The sequence below is a fragment of the Oryzias latipes genome, chromosome 21 (genome assembly GCF_002234675.1).
Source record: "Oryzias latipes chromosome 21, ASM223467v1".
NCBI lineage: Eukaryota > Metazoa > Chordata > Actinopteri > Beloniformes > Adrianichthyidae > Oryzias > Oryzias latipes.
The window spans coordinates 1,036,869-1,063,104 of NC_019879.2; the positions used below are offsets into that span (position 1 = coordinate 1,036,869).

Consider the following 26,236-nt stretch of genomic DNA (forward strand, 5'->3'; position numbering starts at 1 on the left):
CTGCTGGTCTTCATACAGACACACCGCAAGGCTAGACCATAAACTGAACAATTCATTTGTTATTCTAATTTTAGATATCACATGGAAAAAGATGGCAAGACATGTAGGCTGATTATTAAGGTGTGCAGGCCTGATGATGAATGTGAATATGCCTGTGGCTTGGAAGAAAGGAGGTCGAGAGCAAGACTCTTTGTTGAAGGTAAACTTTCCAATCTTTTTTCCCCCCCAAAAAAATAACCAACATGTTTTTTAATATTCGTGATGCTTGCATTTCCATGTCAGAGACCCCAGTGGAGATTGTCAGACCTCCGAAGGACATGTTTGAGCCTCCAGGCTCAGATGTTGTATTTGAAGTGGAGCTCAATAAGGACCGAGTGGAAGTCAAGTGGATGAGAAACAACATGATCATTGTCCAAGGGGACAAGTACCAGATGATTAGCGAAGGAAAGATCCACAGGCTACAAGTTTGTGAGATCAGACCTAGAGATCAAGGAGAGTACAGGATCGTGGCCAAAGATAAAGACGCCCGAGCCAAACTGGAGCTGGCAGGTGAGCTGACAGCTGTTTGTTTCATGTAGCGGCAACAAGAAAGCTCTATCTAAATTCTGAGACTCAAAGGGAACAGATATGAATCGATCAATATTTCTCAGTATTCAGGGTCCATACTAACTCCCTTTTCACAATTCCCATTTACACTATAGCCATTCCAAAGATCAAAACCACTGACCAGAACCTGGTGACAGATGCTGGGAAACCCTTTGTCATGAGCGTGCCCTACGATGCCTACCCACGGGCCAATGCCGAATGGTTCCTACAGGATAACAGTCTGGCTGTTCAGAACATTGACACCTCCTTGGACAGGACTGAGTACCGCCTAAAGAGTCCCTGCAAGGAGGACCAGGGCAGATATAGAATAATCATCAAAAACAAGTACGGAGAGGGAGAAGCTATCATCAATCTGGAAGTGATTGGTGAGTCTGAGGAATAAACATCAAATTCAAGACAATAAACTTTGAAGAAAAGGTCTTTATGTTCTGTTTTTGTGGTTTTCAGATGTTCCTGGACCTATCAAGAACCTGAGAGTTGTAGACACAGCAGACAATGAAGTCAGTTTAGCCTGGGATGAGCCTGAGAGTGATGGGGGCAGCAAGATTGTATCCTACGTTGTTGAAAGACGTGATGTCAAGCGTAAAACTTGGACCGTGGCAACGGATCGTGCAGATACTCCAGAGTACTGTGTCAGTGGCCTGCAGAAGGAATCCATGTACCTTTTCAGGGTTTGTGCTCGAAACAGAGTTGGGAGTGGACCAAGTGTCGCCACTGAGGATGCTGTTCAGCCCAAAAACAAATTTGGTAAAAAACACTTAGAGATACTGACGCACTTGAACTGCACACATCTATCAAGCACTTTTGTCGAAATCCTACAGCGATTCATTTCTTTTGCAATCAGATGTCCCAGATGCTCCAGAGAACGTTGCCATTGGCGTGGTGAACAGGTTTGGCGCCACTGTAGCCTGGGAACCTCCCTCGTTTGACGGTGGATCAGACATCACAGCCTATGTGATTGAACTCCGCGACAGGACATCTGTGAAGTGGGAGGCAGCATTGGTTTGCAGTGCCAATGACCGCTCTGCCACACTGAACGATGTGGTGGAGCACAAGGAATACATCTTTAGAGTCCGAGCTGAAAACAAGGCTGGCATTGGCAGGCCCAGTGCTGCTACCAACCCCGTGAAGATCATGGATCCCATAGGTGAGCCTCCTTTTTTAAGTTCAAAACTTTCGTTTGCACTTCTGCAAAACTAATACTAACAGCTGGTCCTTCTTCCCCGTCTTAATAGAGAGGCCAAGCCCACCTCTGAACTTAAACTTCAGTGATCAAACAAAATCAGCAGTCACTCTGACCTGGGAGACGCCTCTGAGCAACGGTGGCAGTATGATCACTGGCTACATTGTTCAGAAATGTGATGAGGGTACCGACAAGTGGTTACGCTGCAACGCTAGACTGTGTCCTGACCTTTCCTACCGGGTACGTGACCTACCAAGAATCTGCAAAAGAACACACCTTTTTCTATTTTGTTGTTTTTATACCAATTATCCCTTCAGTAACTTTATATTTGTTGAGTTTGTCACATTGGTTCCTATAATTTCTGAAGCTCACCTTATCACAGATATCTGCATTGATGATTTCTTTTGTCTTTTCAGGTGTCTGGACTGAAGCCTGGTCAAAAATATCTCTACAGAGTTTGTGCTGAGAACGCAGCTGGAGTTTCAGATCCAACCGAACAGCTTGGACCACTGCTTGCTGATGACCCACATGGTTGGTATAGAACAAGCAACAGACCCCGTTCTAAAAGATGAAACATATTACTTTTAAGTTGCTGGGAAAACAAACACTTTATGCTGCTTATGCTTTTAATTAACTTCCTCAAACTTTTGTGTTTTTTAGATAATTTAAAATTTGGGCGTTGGCTCGAGCTGTTAGAGATGTTTTTTTTTTAATAAAAGCTTAAAGTTAACTTGTACATTTTTCAACTATTATAATATTGATCAATTCAAATGTTCATAGGCAAATATAAAATGATTGTTGAGGAACATTGTACTTCTGCACAACACCAAGAGATTTTTCATGTTTCTGCAGTTGGTCCGACTTTGGATCTGAGTGGATTCAGAAATGGTTTGGAGGTCATCGTCCCTCAGCCTCTAACAATCAGAGTTCCCATTACTGGGTACCCAACCCCTACCGCTAAGTGGATGTTTGGCGAAACAGAACTGACCACATCGGATGAGCGCGTGGCTATGGTGACCAAACCCACATTCACAGAACTGACCATCTCCCCGAGTGTCCGCCCAGACAAAGGGACCTACACCCTACACCTGCAGAATGATGTGTCATCGGTGTCTGGAGAGATCGAAGTCAACGTCATTGGTAGCAAGGCGATCTTGTCATCATTCCTGTTTAAACTGCCTGTCATAATACTATAAAGGTAACAATTCCTTTTGTTATATTAGCCTGCCCCAGTGCACCAAAGGACTTCAAGGTGGCAGAAGTAACACGGCACCATGTTCATTTGATGTGGGAGCCTCCGGAACACGATGGAGGAAGTCCAGTCACACATTATCAGATTGAGAAGAGAGAGGCTTCCCGCAAGACCTGGGCCAAGGTACTGCAGCACAATATAAGCATTTAAATTAGATGCAACAGTGCTATGGCATTCAGTAAACTCTGGAAATGGTGTGACTGCTAAGCTAAAATAAAAGCACATCCAACCAACTGATGACCGAAATAAATATTCAATCCATGTTCAGTACTTTTTAGTACTGTATTCTTGTCACTGTAACATGACGACCCGCTGAGCCGGCACTGACCTCGAGTGCAGCAGCAAAGGAAAGCGATATCTGTGCTGATAGTCTCGATGGGTTAAATAAAGCATCAGTTCAGAGAAAGTTCACCGCTTACCGCTTGTTTTTGTCCAGATGATGAAGCTAACATTTTTTTTACAGAAGCCAGCGCAGTGATACAGAACATTTAAGCTATGTGACCGGAACTACTTTTTTAGCCGTGCATCATCACTGTAGTTTATCACTTTTAAACCCACAACCAGCAGCCAATCAGAACCGAGTATTTACCCAGATCATATTATAAATCCATATACCGTAATTTCCGGACTATAAGCCATTACTTTTTTCCTGCGCTCACAGCCCTGCGGCTTATTCGGATTTAATTGGCGGCCGCCATGTACGTAATTTTGGACCCAGTGAATGGTTTGAATTTTTTATCTAACACTAAGCACGAGTCATTTGTTTTTCAACAAACTAAGCAGCCAAGCAGCATGGACGTCACTTCAGGTCTTAGACACTTCAGTCATGGTTCAAAAAACGAAACACGCATGCCCGGCCGCATCCCAGAATCCTTTGGTGCCGTTAGACCCAACATGCACGTGATCGCCGCTACGATATGATGAAGCTTTCAAGTTAAAAGCAATCGTTAAAAGCAGCGTGAAAAAATCCACCATCACCAACAGGATTGGAAAAGCCGGTCAGCTGCGTGACGGAAAGAACAGAGCATGTGGGAATAACATTAGCCTTTATTTTGTCGGGACACGACTGGAAACACAAATCCACGTGGTCGTTTTAACGGTTTCTGAGGACTGACCGGAATTTTGCATTGAAAAGCTCACAGCCTCCGTGTGAGCTGGAGACATGATCTCCTGGCTGCTGCTTGTTCACATAGAGCTGTGGGGCCGATGGCAGTCTGAAGGCTCCCACACGTAACAACGCATCCGCCCCTCATCCACAACACGTACAGTATTAAGTCCGATTGCTTTGCACAGACACGATTTGCTCCTCCCTGAAGCCGCCCTGGCCAGAAGGAAGGGGAAATAGGAAGGGGAGCGCGCGGGGCGCAGAGAGGCGTCCGCGGAGCTACAGTGTTTGTTGTGAAAGGAAACTTCTGACACACGCGCCGCGCTGAGGCGTGCGCTTTTCAGTCGCCGCTGCTTTATTTTACTGCTGTGGGGTTTTTTTAACCAGCCCTGTTAGTACCATAATGCTGGCGTGACACAAGCGGAAGGAGAGCTGTTCCTTTTCACCCCTCCATGCACTGCTACTACTTGCTCATTCTTAAACACGTACAACAGTGAGGCGAGCCGGGTGTTGGCCCCGCCTTTAGCCCCTAAGACTCATGGGAAATGGGGAATCGTGGATGTAAATTTCCTCATCATAACTGAGGGATGTAATGTTGATTATATGGTTACTGTTTGTAATTTTATGTGTGATACCTAGATTGTCAATAAGTTAAAAAAAATAGTTAATAAATAAATAAACCATAACTGAGGAACTTGTGAACAGAATAGACATCCATGCTGTTTGGCAAGTGTGGGTATACTCAAATGCATGAGCTCTAGGCAATGCCAACTCCTCCAACAGTGTGGTAATGAACCTTACCTATTATGTGAGTCAGGACGTGACATACGGCTTTTACTCCGATGCGGCCTATATAAGTTTAAAAGTAGCTAAACACATGAAAATGAGTGTGTGCGGCTTGTAATTGGGTGCGCTATGTAGTCTGGAATTTACAGTATATGATAATAAATCCCCTTTGGAACACTAAAGAATGATTTTTTAATGAAATATGAGTTATTTTCACTATTTATTTTTCTACCCGGAAGTAAGACGACTCAATCTCTGAGGCTGCAGCTTTTACAAGGATGGATGTTCATATTGGGCATATAAAAGGAAAGCATTAAGACCACAAGCGTGTCTCTGTTAGCCTGGGGCGGAGCTGGCAGTGCAGATTCTTCCTGGAAGGGGCTGTTTCCCACTTTGTGAGATGCCCATTTGTTTTTGTGGATTGGGAGGGGCTGGTGCTCAGAGAGCAGGTTTTTAGAGGAATACTCAGAAATCTGTGAAGGGATCAAAATGTCGCTTTGGGGTTGTTTTTTGTGAAGAATGAACATTATAATGCAGTTGATTTAACATGATATAGACCCTTTAATACGGACCAAAAAACGTCACTCTTTAAACAAGTTTCAGGTAAAAAAGTTTGTTCTTTCATAATAAGCTGTCGTATTTTTTTCAAAAACTTCTGTCCAGGTGGCAACCAATGTGATGGACCTGGAGCATTCAGTAACTGATGTTCTTGAAGGAAAAGAGTATCTGTTCAGTGTCACAGCCTGCAACAAGTGTGGACCTGGAGAACCAGCATACATGGATGATCCTGTCAATGTCTCCTCCCCTGCCAGTGAGCACTTTTTCCCATCCACTTGCTGCTCAAAATGATGTTTTGTGATTGAGCGTTTCATCCAGGTGCTAATGCATGAATTTTCTGCTCTAGCTGTACCTGATCCACCTGAAAACCTCAAGTGGCGTGACAAGAGTGCCAAGAGCATCTTCCTGTCCTGGGAGCCTCCCAAGTATGATGGAGGTGCAAACATTAAAGGATATGTGGTGGACAAGTGCCAGCGTGGAACAGACAAGTGGGAACCTTGTGGTGATCCCATCCCTGAACTGAAGTAGGATTTATCAGTTTGTCAACCATACTACGATTTTGACTTTAATTCTCCAGAAAAACAGCCATCTTTTCCTGTATTCTGTTTCAACTAATGTTACTTTTGTACAGATTCCAAGTGACCGGCCTAGTTGAGGGCCAGTGGTACGCCTACAGAGTGAGAGCTCTCAATAAGCTGGGGGCAAGCAGACCATGCAGAGCAACGGATGAGATCCAAGCAGTGGATTCAAGAGGTAAGCTGCTCCAGACTCAACGCACACACACACCTACCTACACACACACACACACACACACACACAAACCAGGCAGTCTGTACTGTTCAGAAGTACATTTGACCCCAAGCTTCCTTGAAATTATGTAGTTATTTAGTTTATTTATAAAGCACCATATATAAATAATCAACCGATGACATTGGGGTTTTTTAGTTTAATTCCCATACAAAGCAAGCAAAAGGTGATCAAATGAAAGATTAAGAAGAAAGCTTCAGTAGAACCAGCCTATAAATAAAAGACAGAAACCAGATGAGATCAGAGGACAGGAAAGAGATGTATAAACACAAAAAACTGAGGCGTGTCTAATAACATAAAATAGGTAGGTTAGTAATTCCTAAATGTAGAAAATGGGAAGCCGATGAACTTAATATGACCAAAACATGTGTTTTGCATACTTTAAAAGACAAAAAAGACATGTAAGTTACTGTAACGAGGAGTGAACACGATGAAGATGGACCAACACATTTTCTGTAATTACTGTTATAGGCCAGAAAAAAAAGTTTGCCATTGCAGAAATCAGGGAATAGACGTCAGTTGAGCATAAAATCCCTTAAACACTTTTCATAGCACAGAAACAATCAGTGAGAGTACAAAACCAAAGAAATGTAAAAACCTTATTCGTGGATGAGCAGGACTAATCATGCTGATGTGGACTTGCAGAGACTCCAGGAATAGTTTGCATTCATAGTATATTGGTTCCTCTTTTTAGATCCTCCAGAAATCCAGCTGGACGTGAAGCTGCTGGCCGGTCTGACCGCTAGAGCCGGTTCCAAGATTGAGCTTCCTGCAGATGTCAAAGGAAAGCCAGATCCCAGAGTGAAGTGGACGAAGGCCGATCTGGTTTTGCGAGCCGATGACCGTGTTGCCATCGACTGCCAGCCAGGGCACTCGAAACTTTCCATCAGCAACACCACCAGAGGAGACACTGCAACCTACATCATTGAGGCCGTCAACATCTGTGGGCGTGCTACTGCCACCATTGATGTCAACATCCTTGGTACAGAACTGATTTCATGGCATAATTTGTATTCTTCAGCTTTGCGCCATCTTAAGAACGCTCTATATCTAACCTACTGGACTGTTTGTGGAAGCAAACACAGTTCCAAAGCATGGATTAGTTAGAAAATAACTTTTCATTGTGGTTCAAGAGGGTTAGGGTGCTTAAAGCCTTTTTTGTCCCACTTAAGTACTATTTTAATGTACCTGTGTTGTTGTCTCCTCTTCAGACAAGCCTGGGCCTCCAGCTGCTTTTGATATCTCGGAGATCACAAATGAATCCTGTGCCCTTGCCTGGAACCCCCCCAGAGACGACGGTGGCTCCCCCATTACCAATTACATTGTGGAGTGCAAACAAACAGATAAAGAAGAGTGGGTCAAGCTGTCTGCCACAGTGAAGAACACCACCTTTAAAGCTTGCAAGCTCACACCTTTAAAAGAGTACATATTTAGAATCAGTGCTGAGAACCAGTTTGGCATTGGCACACCTGCAGAGCACACACCCATCATTGCAAAGTATTCATTTGGTATGTTGTTGTAAGACTGACAAAAGCAGACTTACAGACAAAATACGGAGCTATCCTTAAGTTACATCATTTCCCCCAATTTCAGATCCCCCAGGTCCTCCATCCAGAGTCACCCCCTCTGACATTGCCAAGGATGCAGTGACTCTCTCCTGGTTCGAGCCAGATGAGGATGGTGGCAGTCCTATCACTGGATATTGGGTTGAGAAGTTTGATCCAGAGAGCGACAAGTGGATTCGATGCAACAAATTACCAGTCAAAGACACAACTTTCAGGTAAATATTTTCATCCACAAACTCCTAAAGTTATTTGTTCTATTATTTTCTCTGTATGGAAGGAAGGACAGAAATCACATATTGAATGTTTGTTTTGTTTAAGGGTGAAAGGACTTCCAACCAAGAAAAAGTATCGCTTCCGTGTCCTGGCAGAGAATTTGGCTGGTCCAGGAAAACCAAGTGTAGAGACGGATCCTGTTCTTATCAAGGATCCTATTGGTACGTTGAATGCCACTTTAAACTGGTCATCTGTCATTATTATATTAGAAAAAATGATATTATTTCTACACTGAAAATGGTGACATGTTTGGTAACTGTGGATCCCTTCCAAAGATCCTCCTTGGGCACCTGGTAAACCTGTTGTCAGAGAGATCGGCAAGACCTCTGCCTTGCTGACATGGACACGGCCAGAGCACGATGGTGGAGCTAAGATTGAGGGCTACATTATTGAGTTCCAGAAGACTGGAAGCGAGGAATGGATCCACATTGCTGAAGATGTTCCTCAAACAGAGCAGCAGCTGCAGGGTCTGATGGAGAAGCAGGAGTACTCATTTAGGGTCAAAGCTGTCAACAAGGCTGGTGAGAGTGAACCTAGTGAGCCCAGTGACCCGGTGGTGTGCAAAGAGAGACTTTGTGAGTTGGGCAGGAAATTGATAGCAAAGATGAAGGAGAGAGCAACCTTCTGAAATGCTTCTTTCCTGTTACAGACCCTCCATCTGCACCGCAGTGGTTGGAGGTGACCAACATTACTAAGATTAATGCTGATCTGAAGTGGCAAGCTCCAAGCAGTGATGGAGGCTCACCCATTACCAACTACGTTGTGGAGAAGAGGGACGTGAGAAGGAAAGCATGGCAAACTGTGGACACAACGGTCAAGGAGCTGAAGTACTCGGTAACTCCACTCAATGAGGGCTCTCTGTACGTCTTCCGGGTTGCAGCAGAGAACGCCGTTGGCATGAGCGAATTCTGTGTGCTGGAGGACGCAGTGCTCGCCAAAGACACATTCAGTAAGTTGGGACTTTGTTTAATAATGGCTCAAGATACCTTCTGAAATGTAGATGTTTTTTCTCTGTGGAAATCTAGGATCTTAGTCTCAGGTCACCTCAGGATGGTATTTTTCCATTTTCATCATCCCAACCTTTCCCCACCATGCTTACAAAGATGTTAAAGAGTTTGTTTCCACTTTGGTATTTTCAGGCTGACACTTGTAAAGCAAATAGTGCAAAGCGAGCTTGCAGACATGTAAAATATGAAAAATGAGGCCACAGGTAAAAACACCCAGATTCCTACACCCTCTTTGAACAAAGACAGTAAAAGCTCCTGGCATCACTCTGTGTGGTAACTTTATTCTAGAATGGATCTAGAAAGGAAAGATTTAATGAAACCAAACTTTCTGTGAAGAGACTTTCAATTTTTCTCTTTTTAATTTTACCTAGCAACTCCTGGACCTCCATATGCCCTGACCGTGGTGGAAGTCACAAAGAGACATGTGGAGCTGAAATGGGAACCTCCCAAGAGCGACGGTGGAAGACCCATCACCAAGTATGACTCAACAGCTGTTAAATCAACCATGTGTTTCTACGGAAGGCCTAAATATCATAGCTGACCGAGATTTCTTCTCAAAATATCATTGCTCTTATGCATAGCGTTGGATGCAGCAGAAATACAGAGCATCATATTGGTAAAATCAACACATAAACCTTTTTCTGCACCCTCAGGTATGTGATAGAGAAGAAAGAAAAGCTTGGAACACGTTGGTTGAAGTGCTGCAAAACTCCAGACAAGCAGACTCAGTTCAAAGTGACAGACGTGGATGAAGGATCAGAGGTGCAGTTCCAGGTGCGAGCAGAGAATGAAGCTGGAGTTGGAGATCCGAGTGAACCCACTGTGACCCTCACCATTGAAGACGCAACCAGTGAGTAAAGGCTGAATTGTTCATGGGTTTAAATGGTCATGCACTAGTTTAAGACTTTTCAGTGAACTTCATAAATCAGAAATGTAAGTTTTTGGACGTGATAAATTATTTAGAAACTATGAACTCGCTTCCCTTTAGGCCCCCCATCTCCTCCTCTGGAAGTGGCTGTTGTAGATGCCAGCAGGGAACATATTAACGTCTCCTGGAAGCCCCCAGCAAAGGACGGCGGCTGCCCAGTGACTGGATACCATGTGGAGGTGGCAGAGGCCCGTCCAGAGCTCAAGTGGCTAAGAGTCAACAGCAGACCAGTAAAGGAGCTCCAATTCAGGATTGATGACGGAATCAAACCCGAGAAGAAGTATGTGATCAGAATTCGAGCCATCAATGTCATTGGAGTTAGCGATCCCTCTGAGATCTCCGACAAAGTGGCTACCAAGGACCCTCACTGTAAGCATTGACAGAGCTTCTACTTTAGCAGCAGTAGCAGTGCACATTAACCCTGACTCATTGTGCTCCTGTGTGCTTGGAAGGTGCTCCAACCATGGATTTGGAGGCACAGGATGTGGTTGTGGTTGAGGGTGAGAAGCTGCACTTGAACATCCCCTACAAGGCTATTCCTACACCAAAGATGGTTTGGCTGAAGGACTCAGTGGAGTGTAAGGCAGAGGAAAGGCTGTCTATGACTGTAGAGATGAACAGTGCTCACCTTGAACTGCTGAAGTGCACACGAGCTGATGCTGGTTCCTACACAATTACATTGGAGAACAGTCTGGGGACTGCTACTGGGACTCTAAATGTCAAAGTCATTGGTAAGATCATTGTAATACGTGAGAACTATGGCACTTAGACACTACCTTTCTAACATGCTTTTGTTTGTTTGCTAAACCCTACAGGACTCCCTGGCAAATGTAAAGACATTTCCTCCAGTGATGTCACCAAGAACTCCTGTACGATCAGCTGGGTAGCCCCAGAAGATGACGGTGGCACCCCCATTGTCAGTTACACCCTGGAGCGCCGTGAGGCCTCCAAGAAAACCTACATGCCTGTCATGTCAGGAGAGGATGTCCTGACATACACAGTCAAAGAACTTTATATGAACTGCGAGTACTACTTTAGAGTAAAGGCTGTGAACAAGGTCGGGGCTGGTGATTACCTGGAGCTGCAAAACCCAGTGTTAACAGAGGAAATCAAACGTAAGTTCTGTTTTTCAAAGACTTCTGTGTCGTCACTGTGATGTCACCGTGCATGATGTCATGAACACCGTGCAGCAGGTTTAGCTCATTTTTTGTTAAAGGTATATGGATAACTTTTGATTATGAACGGTCATGTACGTTTCACCAGTCTGTACTTAATGTTGCAACATTGTTTTGGGAGCAGAAGGTATCCTGATGCTGTTGTTGCTATTGAATCCACAGAGAAACCAGACCCACCCATCCAAGTAGAGGCTCACGATCCCACCTGTAAATCCATCACAGTCACATGGAAGGCTCCAGACTATGACGGTGGCTGTCCCATCCAGGGCTATGTTGTGGAAAAGATTGAGAAGGATGGAAACAGCTATGAGAAGGTCACTCCAAGCTTGGTACCTGGTTACTCCTATGTGGTAACGGGCCTGAAAGAGGAAACGGAGTACCAATTTAGAGTCCGCGCTGAGAATGCTGCAGGAGTTAGTGAGCCATCACGCAGCACGCCACTCATCAAGGCTGCAGATCCTGTTGGTACGGGAATCGAAAACTACCTTCACATCTCATTTTATGGCAAAGAAACAAATTGTTTGAAGTCATCTTTTGTCTCTTATGTCAGAAAAACCAACGGTTTCTCTACATAGCCGTGTGCAATCTGGTGTATGCGTCAAGAAGGGTGAGGAAATACGCATTGACGCTTATATCTCTGGGTCTCCATACCCAAAAGTCACCTGGTTAAGGAATGACGAGGATGTCACCAAAGAGCCCGTTAAGAAGGTTATTCCTGTTCTCGTAAAGAAGAAGACCAAGTCCAAGGTTTGTGTTCTCTCAAGTGTTTGAACGTGTTCCCGCATCAAGAAAAAAACAATCTCACGAAGAACTCTTTGCTGCAGGTCCCAGAACCAGAGCAAGAGTTTGTGACCCCCCTGCATGAGCGTCTTGGTCTGGATCAGACCAAGAAGGGCCAGTCTGCACTGATGATCCGTGAGGCTGTCAGAGCAGATCATGGCAACTTCACCATCAAGGTGGAAAACACTCATGGCGTTGCCACCACCACCTGCAATGTCAATGTCTTGGGTGAGTAAAATGTGTCGTAGTTTCATGCTCACAGCCCCCGTCACATGACTGTTCTTTTATAAGCAGAGTTATAATAATAAATCTTGACATTTTATTTATGAAAGACACGGAGAAACCCAAACTCAACTATCTCTGAATACGCTGCCAGAGTCACTGCTGCTATCAAACCGATGTGTTGGGAATTATTGTCCCAAAAGACACAAAAGATCTTCACTTCCAGTGGTTGTAGTTCTCTACACACTGCTAAAATAGAATCTTAGGAAAGTAAAAAGACTCTTAATTCAAAAATAGTTTTACTTTCTATCTTGTAAGAAAAAAAAATCCTATCAGGAAAGTTTTTAAATAGTTAATTAATCTTAGTTTGAGAAAACATATTTTTAGAGATTTAAACAGTTTTCTTGGAATAAAAATTAATGGAAGGAACATTTTTCTTACCCCAGTGGGGTTAGAATTTCGGACTTTTTTTTTAGGGGGGCAGTTTTTTTTCGTGCAACATCAAAACCTACTTTTCTGGAAACCCATCTCATCTCTTAGTTCAGCTTCACCACTGCAATGATCTTCTAACAGGCTTACAATCCCTCAAACCTCGACAGATGACCAAAAATGCTGAAGTGTACCTCAGTTTTCCTGAAGAGGTCTCACTGTATTTTTCACCCTCTAAGGCGCACTGTCAATAAATGGTCTATTATTGAACTTATGTCATATCTACAGTGAGGAAACCATAAAGGAAGACAAAAGAGTCAGAGATGAGTCTGTCAGTCAGACTTTATGAACCGCTTTCACAGTGACTCAAACTTGTTTGTAACAGACTACAGGTTAGCAACATTAGCGCATTCACAGAAGCTGTGACTTCCATCCATGTTTGCAGCATGTAAGAAACAGACTGATACTGCTGAAACATGCGTTAGTAACACAGAAAGAAAACAGCCCAATGCTGGTACGTTAGCATATTAGAAATAACAGCCAGCAAAGGTTTTGACAGAATGCCTCCCAAAATCGCTTCAACATCAGTAACTATGACCAGAACGAATCCATATATAAGGCATTTTTGGATTATAAGGCAGACTGTTGTTTTTTGAAAACAAATGAAGGCTTTCAGGCGTGCTTTATTTATAAAATACGGTATCTTGTGAAGCCCTCAGACTTCACCTCAGCAGCACCTTCCACTGTCATCTCTCTCATCTATGTCTGCAATCTTTTCTTGTAATCTGCCAACAAACAGCAACTGGTGGTCCCTGAACTACGCACACGGTGACCACTAGGTAAACCCTAAGCTCCATGGTCCAGAATAGAGAAATCCTACTCTGCAGGAAAAAGCTGCATCAACAAAAAAAAAGCTGGTCTCTTTGCACTTGATAGAAATGTAAATCTACTCCTTGACATTCATTGTGGATGAAATCTTTTTCATACCTTGACTTTGATGTGATGACACAGTTTTTGTTTGATGTGTTCCTCATTTGTAAGTCACTGATAAAAGTGCTCATTAAATGAGTGACTGCAGATTTAACTCTATACGTTTTTGCTCTACAGACAAACCCGGCCCTCCCATCAACTTTTCATTTGACGAGATCAGGAACACTTCAGTCGTGTGTAACTGGGAGCCTCCCGAGGACGACGGAGGCAGCGAGATCCTGAACTACATTCTGGAGAAGAAGGACAACAAGAACGATGAGATTGGTTGGATCACAGTCACCTCCACCCTCAAGGGAACCAGCTTTCCTGTCACCAAGCTGATTGAAGGGAAGGAGTACATCTTCAGGGTTACTGCGGAGAACAAATACGGCTGTGGCCTTCCCTGCATCTCAGAGCCGCTCCTTGCAAAAAATCAGTTTAGTAAGTAGAAAACAAAACTCTTTTTCTCAACTGGCTGAACGTTCAGCTCATCTCTGATTTCTATCCATTTGGCTAGTTTACAACACGCCAAGCATGATGGGACCCGACACAATTAGCTGTAGGAAAGTCGCCTTCAAGAGATCTTAACCAGTACATGCAACAGACCTTAATGCATTTATATAACTGTAAAACTTGAACTAGGCATGATTCAGATCTCTAATAGATGTGTTCATGCCCAGAGGAAAAGCCTTTAGACAATGAGACTGATAAGAGGTTTTTTTGAGGGACGTCAATTTTTATTTTAAATACAAATTCTATCAGTATTTTTACAGATATCACATTTTAAACAAAGACCAAAATTATGAGAGATTTGTAATAATTTCTTTAAAGTCTATTTTAGGCATTGTCCAACTTATATCTTGTCTGTAGCTATGACACAATAAGAAGAAATAAATCATAGAAATTGACTAATTTCATGATATTCTATTTAAAACAACAACAGATTAGTATTCATTGAACTGCTGAATTTTAATATAATTTTCAACTTTAAAGTCATGAATCTACTTGGATGAGTATCTCAGTATTTTCAAGAAAAAGGATTTTTAAGTCTAAATGTGATAACTCAACTTCACCTGGATGAATGAGGACTTTCATCATCTTTAAATTAACTGTCAGCTATTGCTGACATTTAAAATGACTTTAATGACATAAAAGTGTCCCCTTTCATAAAAATAGCTGCCGTCTCATTTCCTTTTTTTTTTCTAAACTCAGATCCTCCTGATGCTCCCAACACACCCAGAGTCCATGAGGTCACAGCGAGCACGGCCCGCATCTCCTGGCATGAGCCCAAGGACAACGGCAGCCCCATTCTCGGCTACTGGATCGAGAGGAAGGAAGTGAACAGCAAACACTGGACCCGGGTCAACCGGGCCCTCCTCAGCTCTCTGGATGTGAAGGTCACCGGGTTAATGGAAGGGCTGACTTATATCTTCAGAGTTTGTGCAGAAAACTTGGCGGGACCCGGACCGTTCAGTGAACCCAGCGACCGCATCGTAGCCATGGATGCCATTCGTAAGTTTCCATGGACATTAAAAGGTCAGGGGGGTTTAGTGAAAGGAAGGCAACAGATTTTGTTATCCTGTGTTAGAGACAAACCGTTTCAAGTGAAGTGATCTGGTGAAATGTTTATGTAGTATTTCTAAAGCTGAACACTAAAGAAGCAGAAGACGGTATAAAACATACAAAAATAAATTGGTCTGTAAAATAAGAATGTAGGCAAGGAATACTACGGCAAGTTACTAGAAAAAATAGGAGTAATAGTAAAGCAACATGGGGTACTATTATAAATGCCATTATAAATAAGAGGAGAAAATAAGAAGACCTCCCAAATCACTTCGTAAACGCAGACGTGTTTTATAAATTCTTTGTAAGTCTGGGACCAAACCTGGCAAAACATGTTTTTAAGGATTTTATGGAAGGAATCATAATTTTTTAGGATCGATTAAACATTTAGCAGCTTGGATGTAGCATACAGTAAACCAAAATAAATCTATTTTTCACTTCATGCAGTTCCTCCTGGTCCCCCAACTCCATGGGTTGTGGACACCGGAAATACCACTGTTACCTTGGCCTGGAAGCCCCCTCTGTACAACGGGGGAGGGGACATTTTGGGATACCATGTTGAAAAGGTAAAGAAGGTTACGGTACCCATAAGACCTTTATCAATAGAGACAAATTCAGATTAAGAGTTTTGTGAACCGCCAAGGCCGTCATGTTTGCTAAGTCTTGACTCTCTTTTCCCTTCAATTTACTGTTTCTATGGTTACAGTGAACAAACAGTTTTGTTCTAGATCAACACAGCAAAGTCTGAGTCTTTGGTCTTGTGTTCATAGGTTTTGGCTGGAAACAAGGACTGGAGCCGGTGCACAGAGTTCCGGTGTAAGGAACTCACGTACACGGTCACAGACCTCACTGAAGGAGCAGACTATTACTTCCGAGTGGTTGCTGTTAATGATGCCGGACCTGGAGCTCCTGGTACTACAGAACCGGTCACAGTCAAAGAGCCTCAAGGTACAACCACTTTTGTTTCTACATTCCTCATGCAAAAGCTTAGCAGAAAAGAGAACTGCTGTTTTTAGACCTGTCAGCCATGTCCTGCAGATAAAGAATGAACATCCTACACACGGCCCAGACCACAAGCCTTAAGTCAGGTCTCTGCTGCAGCACTGGAGTGTCTAAAGTCCTAATCTCTGTTGGAGCATCACAAAAAGAGGATGCATTCATAAATCGCATAAACATTTTAAGAAGACAACTTTAGTCAAATTGTTTTTCATTTTGTATCGACATATGTTTTTTTAAATTGTGCTAATATTGAGAGTCATCTTAGGGAGTTTTTACTTCTATGTCATCGTCTGCTCACTGTTGCATTCAAGAAAGTGATCTGAAGCAACAAACAATTTCTTATTATGAAGGAAACATTTTCCAGTTCAGGAAATAACAAAGACATTTGATGCTTTTGTTTTCGGAAACGTTCTTTTTGAGTTGTCATTGTTTGTTTGGTCACGTAGAACCTCCTGCGGTTGAATTTGATGACTCAGTCAAGAATGGCCTCATACTCAAAGCCGGAGATCTTCTCAAACTTCCTGCTGTCGTGACGGGCCGACCTCAACCAGAGGTCAAATGGACCAAAGATGAGTCTGAAGTTGACAAGGAGAGGATGATAATTGAGACCGAGGGCAAAAACAGCCTGCTTTTGATCAAGAAGGTGGTGAGAGCAGACCATGGAAAGTACCAAATCACTGGCACCAACAGCAGTGGATCCAAGACTGCAGAGACACGGGTGGACGTCATGGGTGAGTCCTACATGACACGTACCCGGCCAAAATGCACCAAAGAAAGTATTTTGCACATGAAATGAATAGGATCATGCTGGCAGAGTTGCATTTGTTTTATGTATATGTTTCCATTTTAGCACAGTTTCCCTTTGTTGGTCATTTTTATGGAGTGGATTGGAACCAATGTAACTACTGGGGAAGAATTAAAAAGAGAAACTGCAAAAACTCTCAACAGAACCAAATGTTTTTAACCCATTGTGTTTCCTCAGATGTCCCTGGAGCAGTGGTTGACCTGAAGACAGTCTTGGTGACCAAGAAGAACATCGTCCTGACATGGTCCGATCCTCTGGACAATGGAGGCAGTGACATCATTGGCTATGAGGTGCTGAGGAAAGACTCCAAGATGAAGCTTTTCCGTCAGCCCATAGAGACGGCATCCTGCAAGTGTGACATCCAAGGCCTGCTGGCCGGGGAGGAGTATGACTTTAGAGTCGTTGCCAGAAACAAGTTTGGTGATGGAGCTCCAGCAGACCTGGGTCCAATTTTAGCTGAAGATCCCAAAGGTAACCAAACTGATACTAAAACATGTGTCATTTATGTTTTGTCCAACATCCTGTCTCACAAAACTCAAGATGCTTTTTTCACTCTACAGCACTTTTTATGAAAGTATCAGCATTTTATTCTAGGAAATAAAAAATGAAACTCCTGGAAGGCCATGAAGCCTTTGGGGTTTGACATAAGAAGAAAAATGTTCTTCTGTGATGCACTAACTTCTGACAACTCTCTAGGTACTCCATCCGCCCCCGAGAAACTGCACTACACTGACAGAAGCAAGAACACCATCACACTGGCCTGGTTACCTCCTCGCACTGACGGCGGCAGCCCCATCAGGGGGTACTACGTTGAAAAGATGAGGTCTGACAGCACAGAGTTTGACGTGGCCAATCGAAAAATCTTCACCGAGTGCTGTGGAACTATTGAAAACCTCTCAGAGGGGCAAGAGTACGAATTCCGAGTGAAAGCGGTGAACGAGGTCGGAGATGGAGATCCCTCCAAGCCGATCACCGCCAAAATCCAGGATGATGAAAGTATGTTGTGATGTGACAAATGAAAGCTGGATACAGAAAAATAACATCTAAAATGGAGGAGTTTTGTCATGATGTGTTTTTGGTTGCAGTTGCTCCAGTTATTTCAATATTGAAGTTCTTCAAGAGCAACACCATCACAGTGAGGAAAGGAGCCGCCATTGACATCCCAGCAGAGGTGCTCGGACTTCCACAGCCATCGCTTCAGTGGATGAAGGATGACGTGACCATTGAGAAAACGGAAGACGACAGACTGACGATGGAGACTGAAGAGGTTCTGAACTTTTCTCATAGCTGGATTATTTGCATAACATTCTGAAAGTCTTGAACCAAACCTACTTAGTTTGGTTGAATGGTCTCAAGGCCCATATTGTACTTTGACGATAAACCGAGTATCAGATACTTCTTGCATTGAGAAAAGCTTTCCGTCTTATTACTTAAAATTCTCATTGAGGTTAGTTTGGTAAGAACAGACATCCGATGAATCTGTGTGTAATCTTTTGTCTCCAGGTGAACCGTACAACCCAGAGGACAAAGATTGCCATTTCAGAAACCGTCAGACAGGACAAAGGAAACTACAAGCTGCTAGCTGAAAACTGTTATGGCAAAGCTCTCCATGTTATAAAGGTCGAGGTCCTTGGTAAGAACTGCAGTCTATTCGATTAGACTCAATTGATGTTGTTGTATAGAGTTAAAACCTGCTTACAGTCTGCCATTAAACTCATTAAGCTCATTAAGCTCATCTGAGCCCCACCTCGATTCTCCTGATATCTGTTCACACAAAACCCACAAGGATGGAACATTACTTTCCTTGTGTCCTTGTCATTGTGCAACCAGAACGAGCGTAACTGATGAGACGAAAGCAGAAAAACAAAGAGTACACTGTTGTGTTTGCGTACATTTACAGCTCACAAATACCTTCTCTTGTGAAGTTGTTGCGTGTCATCTGCATAATGATAGTGGGAACACGGTTTGCTGCTGACAACAATTTTTTTTTTTATACACTGTATTTTATCCCACGAAGGGAAATTCTTTCTCCGCATTTGACCCATCCCCTTGGGGAGCGGTGAGCTGCAGCCGAAACCGCGCTCGGGAGGCAGTAGCGTTAAGGGGCTTGCCTAAGGACCCTCACTGGGTGATGTTAACTGCTCGCCATTGATATGGTAATTGCCCCCAGTACCATTGCTCATTCCCCTCCGGGAATCGAACCCTGGTTTCCTGCGTGGTAGCTTCCCACCTTACCAACCGAGCTACCCAGCCGCTGAATTTACCTTCAGGTTTCCTTCTTGGGAGAAAGTAAAGCAAAGCGGGCTGAGATGATGTCAACATGAAACTGTTGCGAGTTTAATATCTACGGCATAGAATCTGGTGACAAACACAGTCATCCCAGTTCTGACGTACTTTGTGGTCACACGCTTCATCACATGAAAGCTACTCATAGATGCTTTCTGTGTGATCATGTGACACAGTGAGTAAAGTCAAGACATTTGTGCCAACATTTTCATTCTATTTAAAATGGATATACATGTCAAATAAGAGGACATTTACTGGTCTGTTTTATTTTGTGAAAAACTCTCCTACAGTTGAATACACAAAATTGTCTACAGAAATTTGTGAAATTTCAGTAGTTGATTCTACAACATCCTTCCAGCTTCACATGGCTCTTTCACAACATAGACTCCTCAAAGGCAGGACACATTATTGACTCGAAGGGAATTAAAATTCACTACATTCTAGGTGTTTGTCTAAATGTTGTGTCAAAAGTAACGTGTCATTGTCTTTTTTTCAGACCGTCCTCTTCCTCCAAGGAACATCAAGGTCTCTGAGATTACTGCAGTCTCATGCTACCTGACATGGGACGCCCCGGAGGACAATGGGGGCAGTGAGATCACCAACTACATCGTGGAGTACAGAGATGCAAGCAAAAAGAAATCAGACTTTGATGTTTTAACCATCAATCTGATTGACCGACGCTATGGGGTTAGTTATGACTGCTTACATTGAAGCTGTCATAAAAAAAAAACACCAAAATGATGAGAATGACTGGGAATCCTTTTGTTTTTGGCTTCTAGGTCTACAAACTGAACCTAAACGGAGTTTATCAGTTCCGCCTCAAAGCTGAAAACAAGTATGGGGTTAGCGATGGCTGTGACTCAGAGAGGGTTCAACTGAAAGATCCTTTCGGACTCCCTGGACCTCCACGTAACCCTAAAATCATTGCAGCCACAGCAACCACCATGACCCTGACCTGGAATCCACCTCTGGACAACGGGGGGTCAACCATCCAGGGCTACTGGCTGGAGAAGAGGGAGCGTGGGGCTGTATATTGGGGTCGGGTCAACCGATGTCCAGTCACCAAGCCTGCAGTGAAGGGCTTGCAGTACACAGTGCTGAAGCTCATAGAAGGTACAGAGTACCAGTTCAGAATCTCAGCTTCCAACGCTGCAGGAGTTGGACCACCCAGCGAGCCAACTGAGTGCCGTTTTGCCGTGGACCCCTGCAGTGAGTTTCACTCATTTATGGTTCATACATTGACAGTTATGACTCAAAACCCTTTGAATATGATAAGATTCCACTATTTCGAATGCTTAAGCATCAGCCTGTAGTCACTTTTTCCCATCACTAACTAAAAACGACAGCTGCAGGAAAACAAATGTCATCTATTACATGTAGTGATAAAAGTTAAAAAAATAAAATGACGTGTTACATTCTGCTCTGATATTACAGACCCTCCAAGCCCGCCAGGAGCCCCACAGGTTAAAGACAAGACCAAGAGCAGCATCACCTTGACCTGGAGCCCCCCTGACAAAGACGGTGGCAGTCCAATCAAAGGTTACATCATTGAGGTCCATGAAGAGGGTTCTCCTGAATGGAGAAAGGTGAACGCTGCAGACAAGCTCCACCCATCCTGTGAAATCACTGTCCCCGACCTAAAAGAAGGCAAGAAGTGCAAGTTCAGGATTTATGCAGTGAACGCTGCTGGCAACTCTGAGCCTGCCAAGACCGCTGACATTCTGGTTCAGGATATCCTAAGTAAGAAAGCAGTGTAATGTTGTTCAAAGCATCGTTATACATCTGAAATTCAGTCATTCTGATCTGATAATCTGCGAGAGGCTTCTCAACGCAATGCTCTCTCCTTACCAGTTGAACCCACGGTGACCCTGGATGTGAGCGCTCACGACCTGCTTTACTGCAGAGCAGGGACCGCCATCAAAATCCCGGTCACCGTCACCGGACGGCCTGTGCCCAAAGTCACATGGACCTTTGTGGACGGAACCGCGGAGACCGAAAAGAAGAATGAACTTCACACGCTGCCTGTTGACTCTGAGGTCTGCCTTAAACTGTTTAGACATCAACAGTCACTCATGAGACCACAAACTAAAGATGTTAGGGTTTTCAAAAGACTGTAGGATGTGTAGATGTAGAACAGTCAACCTCTAATTGGAAGATTACAGTTAACGTTACCTGTTGATGTGCCCTTGAGCAAGACACTGCAACCCACATTGCTGGTGGTGGCCTGCCCACTGATGCCACTCTGACTCCATTAGTGTTTGCATGTGGGGGAAGGAAAAAGTATGACATTAGAAAAGACTTGTGTTTCCCTTTTACCATCTTGATATACAGCTTACTCTCTCAACAGGCATTTGAAAACATTGAGTCTGAAATAAAAGACCTGTAACACATCTGGGGTCGATGAAGTAGCACTGCAGAAATCTGAAGTGAACAGTAATCTGGTCTAAATCTACATGTGTTACATTTGTTATTCTGTCTCAGGTCCACTCAACAGATACATCCTCCATGGTCGTGATCCCCAAAGGCAAACTGAGCCACAGTGGCCGATACATCATCAATGCTGAAAGCCCTGCTGGACACAAAGTGGTCAAAGTTAGGCTCACTGTGCTTGGTAAGTAAAACCATGCAGATATGGAAGTGGAAATGTTCTGTTAGAGGAAAATATGAATGGACCTACATCTAAAGCTTTGTGCTGGTGATCATTTCTGGTTAAAGAAATTAACTCTGTTTGGGATTTGTTAATGTGCAGACCTGCCTGGACCTCCCAGAGATCTGAAGGTCAGTGATGTGACGAGAGGCACCTGCAGACTCACCTGGAAGTCTCCAGAGAATGATGGAGGAGAGAGGGTCAAAAGCTACTACATTGAGAAGAAGACAGTGGACGGCAAAGCCTGGACCAAGGTGGCAAATCTGAACCCATTAGACAGGGTGTCGCATGCTGTCACACGTTTTGTAACCCCAAACCGCCTCTTCCAGGTGAACCCGACGTGTGCTGCTCAGTCTTTGGTAGTCCCTGACCTGATAGAGGGTCAGGAGTACCTGTTCCGCATCCGTGCCGAGAATCGCTTTGGGTTTGGACCCTTTGTGGAGACCATCGAGAGGACCAAGGCCAGAGATCCCATTCGTGAGTCTGATTTATTCTTTGCTGCAGGTGCAGACAGTATCATCACAATGCATTACATTAAACAGTATTTACAGCGGGGCAAAAAGGATTTATTCAGCCACCAATTTGTGCAAGTTTCCCGCCTTAAAAAGATCTTAGGTTTACTTCAACTATGAGAGACAAAATAATCCAGAAGTTTACAATCTAGGATCTTTACAGTATTGATTTGCAAATTATGGTGGAAATAAGTATTTGCTCAATTACAAAAAACGTATCAATACTTTGTTTTGTTGTAAATGACAGAAGTCGACGTTTTTCTGTAGGTGTTCACACATTTTTCAAACGCTGTTGCTGGTGTTTTGGTCTATTCCTCCACGCATATCTCCTCTAGTGCAGTGACGTTTTGGGGCTGTTGCTAGGCAACATATACATTTAACTCCTTCCAAGGATTGTCAATGGGGTTGAGATCTGGAGACTGGCCAGACCACTCCAGAGCAATAAAATGCTTCTCACTCCTTCGTTGCCATGGTGATGTGTTTGGGATGGTTGAGGATCCAGCCACATTTCCTCTTCAGTGCTCCCACTGATGGAGAGCACTGGATGATGCACCTTTAGAATTAAGTCTCAAAAATACAAAAACTGTTTGTTGTTGATCTAACAGACTCTTGTCTGAGTTTAGTCTAACGGATCTGTGATGTTTTTCTTGCCCCACAGATCCTCCTGACCCCCCAACAAGGCTGAAGATTCAGGGCATTAGGAAGGGCACGGTGACTTTGACCTGGAAGGCTCCAAAGAACGACGGTGGTTCTCCCGTCACCCACTACAGCATAGATCTCCTTTGTTGGGATTCCAGTGGCTCTCAGAAGGAGTCTTGGAGGAGGTACTGAGGTTCATCTTTCACTTGAGACATTGCTCTTTTACCACAGAAATACCGAGACTTTAGCTTTAATCCATATTTGAAGTAAACCATATCTAAGTAGCAGCATGTCGTAATTTCATTGATTATTTTAATTAAATTGAATTTATTTTTGCTCTCATCTCTGTTTTTGATGGATACTCACAGCCTGATACTTGTTCCTTTTAGCCAGAACAGAATTTGCATTTTTCCTCCACTGTTAAAACTTGAACTTTCATCAGAAGCATTTTGATCATTCTCAAGTCTTTAGAGTTTTTTCAGTAAATCTGCTGGATTTTTTTCTTTGTTTTTTTGACTGTTAAAGAATAATTTCTAACAGTAAAAAAATGGATAAAACTATAAAATATATATAGAACTAAATTGCAATTTCAGACATTTAAAAAAGAATTTTACAACATTTGATACGACTTCTTCTTTTTGAAAAATCACAAAAAGGATTTCTTGAACTGTATGGAAATACTAACTTTTAGTCTTCCACTCTTTGATTTGGGGCTCCTAGAGACAACAAGGAGACAAATGGAAGCGTGAAAGTCCAGACAAAATACGTTGAGGGGGCTTCAGCTCTGTTGTTGAATGTGTGCAGTTCAGTTCAGATGCTGTTGTCTGTCTGTCAGGTGTAACCGGAGGGATGTGGACACCACCCACTTCAAGGTAGAAGACCTTACAGACGGAGACGAGTATGAATTCAGGGTAATAGCTTACAACGAAGTTGGACCCAGTCGACCTTCATCCACTGCTGGACCGATCACCATCCAGGACCAGACCTGTAAGACGAAAACTGCAGATGAAATCTGTGGGAAAACTCATTGTTGCATGCTTTTGCGTTCCGATCTCGCACTCTGAATGAACCTGAACTTTCGTTTACACACAGCATGGACCACGTGGTATCATCTTCTACTTAAATATATATGCAGTTGATTTGGAAAACATGGCTACTTTTTATCAAGGCTAAAGCTCCCCAAGCTACAATAATTCTAGCTAGGAGAAACCCAGTGATCTCTTCCCTCATCTGTCTGGGATCAAATGAAACTGTGCAGAACTCAATTATTACTTAGGGATTTTTCCTCTTACAATGTTTCTGCTTTAAAAGTATGAATTAGAAAGAAAAAGTGTTATTCATGATGTTGTCTTGCAGGTGCTCCATCCATTGAGCTGAACGAGTTTATGGAAACCGAGCAAGGCTGTGACATTAGCATTGTGGCCAAAATCCGTGGATGTCCATTCCCGACTCTCACTTGGAACAAGGCACCCCCCCACCAGCCCGACAACAAGGCGGAGGTCCAATACGACGAGCACATCAACAAGATCGTGTCAGACGACAGCTGCATGCTGCTCATCCAGCAGGGCAAACGCCACGACACAGGGCTGTACACGCTGGTGGCCTCCAACAGCCTCGGCAAGGCGTCCAAGGAGATGAGACTCAATGTGCTCGGTATGAAGACATGCGTGTGCACAAATCTCAAGAAACCTGTTTTCATCCCATCCGATCTAAGTCCAGTTTAGATGAAACTCACTAAAAAGACAAGCGGTCTACCCAAACTAGCTCTAAGAAACTGATTCTAGATCTGTTTAACAAAAGGAAGGAACACATTTTCAATCCACGACTTGGTTTAGCACCATTTCCATTTCATTGACACCTATTTACATGCTGTTATCCACAACTTTGACATATAAAGCTTTAGTTTGCGGTGCTCACACAACAGGTCTTGCCCATCGATCCTTTTTCTCCCAAGAAGGATTAAATGTTGAATATCTGTTTTAAAAAAAGTGTTGTTGTTTTTGTTTTTCCTTAGGTCGCCCTGGTCCTCCCTCTGCTCCAATCAAATTTGAAGAAATTGGAGCTGAAAGGATTACACTCTCATGGCTGCCTCCCAAGGATGATGGTGGCTCTAAAATCACAAATTATGTCATTTGGAGAAGGGTCGCCAATAGAAAGACCTGGGTGCCTGTCACCAATGAGCCCAAAGAGCGGACTTGGACAGTAGAGAACCTTATGCAAGGTCACGAATACGTGTTTCGCATCATGGCACAGAACAAGTATGGCGTAGGAGAACCTCTGGACAGTGCGCCTGAGATCGCCAGAAACCTGTTCAGTAAGTTTACCCTAACATTTATCTTATACCAAAGTTAAACTGTTGGTTGCAAAGTTTGACTAGCGTGTAGATTTAGATGATCTAGAGGTGATATACATCTTTTGAAACATAAACTCGATTTGGTGAGAGAGCTACGTCAACAGTGATGTAGGTTTGTGGTAACTTTCTTAGAATGTCAAAACTTTGTGCCTCCACAGCGGTCCCAGGTCAGTGTGAAAAGCCAAAAGTAACCAACATCACCATGGACTCCATGACCGTCAACTGGGAGGAGCCAGAGGATGATGGTGGCGCTCCGATCACTGGCTTCTGGCTGGAGCGCAAAGAGACCACTGGCAAACGCTGGGCCCGTGTAACCCGGGACCCAATCCGTCCCACGGGCCTTGGCGAGTCGTTTGTCGTTAGTGGGCTCGTTGAGGGATCACAGTACCTGTTCAGAGTTTCTGCCATCAATGCAGCAGGACCTGGACTCACCAGCCCCCCAACAGATCCCATTTTTGCCAGAGACCCCATCAGTGAGTACAAACCTTTCTACTTTAAAATGCAAGTTTTGGCTTTTGAGTGAACAAACACGTGTTAAGCAACTGTCTGTGTCTCTGTGAAGCCCCACCCTCTCCACCCACCCCAAGGGTTTCCGACTGGACAAGTTCCACAGTGGACCTTGAATGGATCCCACCTCTGAAGGACGGAGGCTCTAAGATCATTGGTTACTGGGTGGAACACAAGGAGGAGGGGACTGAGGCCTGGGTCAAGGTGAGAAAACAGACGTACACCAATAAAAAAAGTGCAGGCACTCATTCTTGTTGTGAAGACCATCCATTGTTTCACT

At 43.7% G+C, this 26,236-nt stretch overlaps 1 protein-coding gene across 1 annotated transcript in view; it reads left to right on the top strand.

Moving 5' to 3' along the window:
• Positions 1-26,236, top strand: part of LOC101159719 (titin) — a 171,803-nt gene that overhangs the window by 81,561 nt on the left and 64,006 nt on the right. The window contains exons 105-152 of the mRNA XM_023950735.1: positions 75-199; positions 283-549; positions 702-971; positions 1,054-1,353; positions 1,451-1,753; positions 1,842-2,029; positions 2,206-2,320; positions 2,642-2,929; positions 3,013-3,164; positions 5,596-5,743; positions 5,837-6,014; positions 6,122-6,243; positions 6,992-7,279; positions 7,509-7,805; positions 7,891-8,077; positions 8,181-8,296; positions 8,411-8,710; positions 8,785-9,084; positions 9,514-9,619; positions 9,796-9,992; positions 10,131-10,439; positions 10,523-10,801; positions 10,886-11,185; positions 11,408-11,710; positions 11,796-11,992; positions 12,070-12,253; positions 13,784-14,086; positions 14,858-15,157; positions 15,656-15,774; positions 15,979-16,156; positions 16,654-16,938; positions 17,190-17,483; positions 17,709-18,008; positions 18,098-18,279; positions 18,516-18,645; positions 19,795-19,985; positions 20,078-20,507; positions 20,733-21,038; positions 21,150-21,334; positions 21,780-21,909; positions 22,048-22,199; positions 22,275-22,422; positions 23,116-23,281; positions 23,932-24,083; positions 24,453-24,749; positions 25,111-25,410; positions 25,608-25,922; positions 26,012-26,160. Of these exons, the coding sequence (XP_023806503.1) occupies positions 75-199; positions 283-549; positions 702-971; positions 1,054-1,353; positions 1,451-1,753; positions 1,842-2,029; positions 2,206-2,320; positions 2,642-2,929; positions 3,013-3,164; positions 5,596-5,743; positions 5,837-6,014; positions 6,122-6,243; positions 6,992-7,279; positions 7,509-7,805; positions 7,891-8,077; positions 8,181-8,296; positions 8,411-8,710; positions 8,785-9,084; positions 9,514-9,619; positions 9,796-9,992; positions 10,131-10,439; positions 10,523-10,801; positions 10,886-11,185; positions 11,408-11,710; positions 11,796-11,992; positions 12,070-12,253; positions 13,784-14,086; positions 14,858-15,157; positions 15,656-15,774; positions 15,979-16,156; positions 16,654-16,938; positions 17,190-17,483; positions 17,709-18,008; positions 18,098-18,279; positions 18,516-18,645; positions 19,795-19,985; positions 20,078-20,507; positions 20,733-21,038; positions 21,150-21,334; positions 21,780-21,909; positions 22,048-22,199; positions 22,275-22,422; positions 23,116-23,281; positions 23,932-24,083; positions 24,453-24,749; positions 25,111-25,410; positions 25,608-25,922; positions 26,012-26,160 (10,831 nt within the window). The remainder of the gene's footprint in view (positions 1-74; positions 200-282; positions 550-701; positions 972-1,053; positions 1,354-1,450; positions 1,754-1,841; positions 2,030-2,205; positions 2,321-2,641; positions 2,930-3,012; positions 3,165-5,595; positions 5,744-5,836; positions 6,015-6,121; positions 6,244-6,991; positions 7,280-7,508; positions 7,806-7,890; positions 8,078-8,180; positions 8,297-8,410; positions 8,711-8,784; positions 9,085-9,513; positions 9,620-9,795; positions 9,993-10,130; positions 10,440-10,522; positions 10,802-10,885; positions 11,186-11,407; positions 11,711-11,795; positions 11,993-12,069; positions 12,254-13,783; positions 14,087-14,857; positions 15,158-15,655; positions 15,775-15,978; positions 16,157-16,653; positions 16,939-17,189; positions 17,484-17,708; positions 18,009-18,097; positions 18,280-18,515; positions 18,646-19,794; positions 19,986-20,077; positions 20,508-20,732; positions 21,039-21,149; positions 21,335-21,779; positions 21,910-22,047; positions 22,200-22,274; positions 22,423-23,115; positions 23,282-23,931; positions 24,084-24,452; positions 24,750-25,110; positions 25,411-25,607; positions 25,923-26,011; positions 26,161-26,236) is intronic.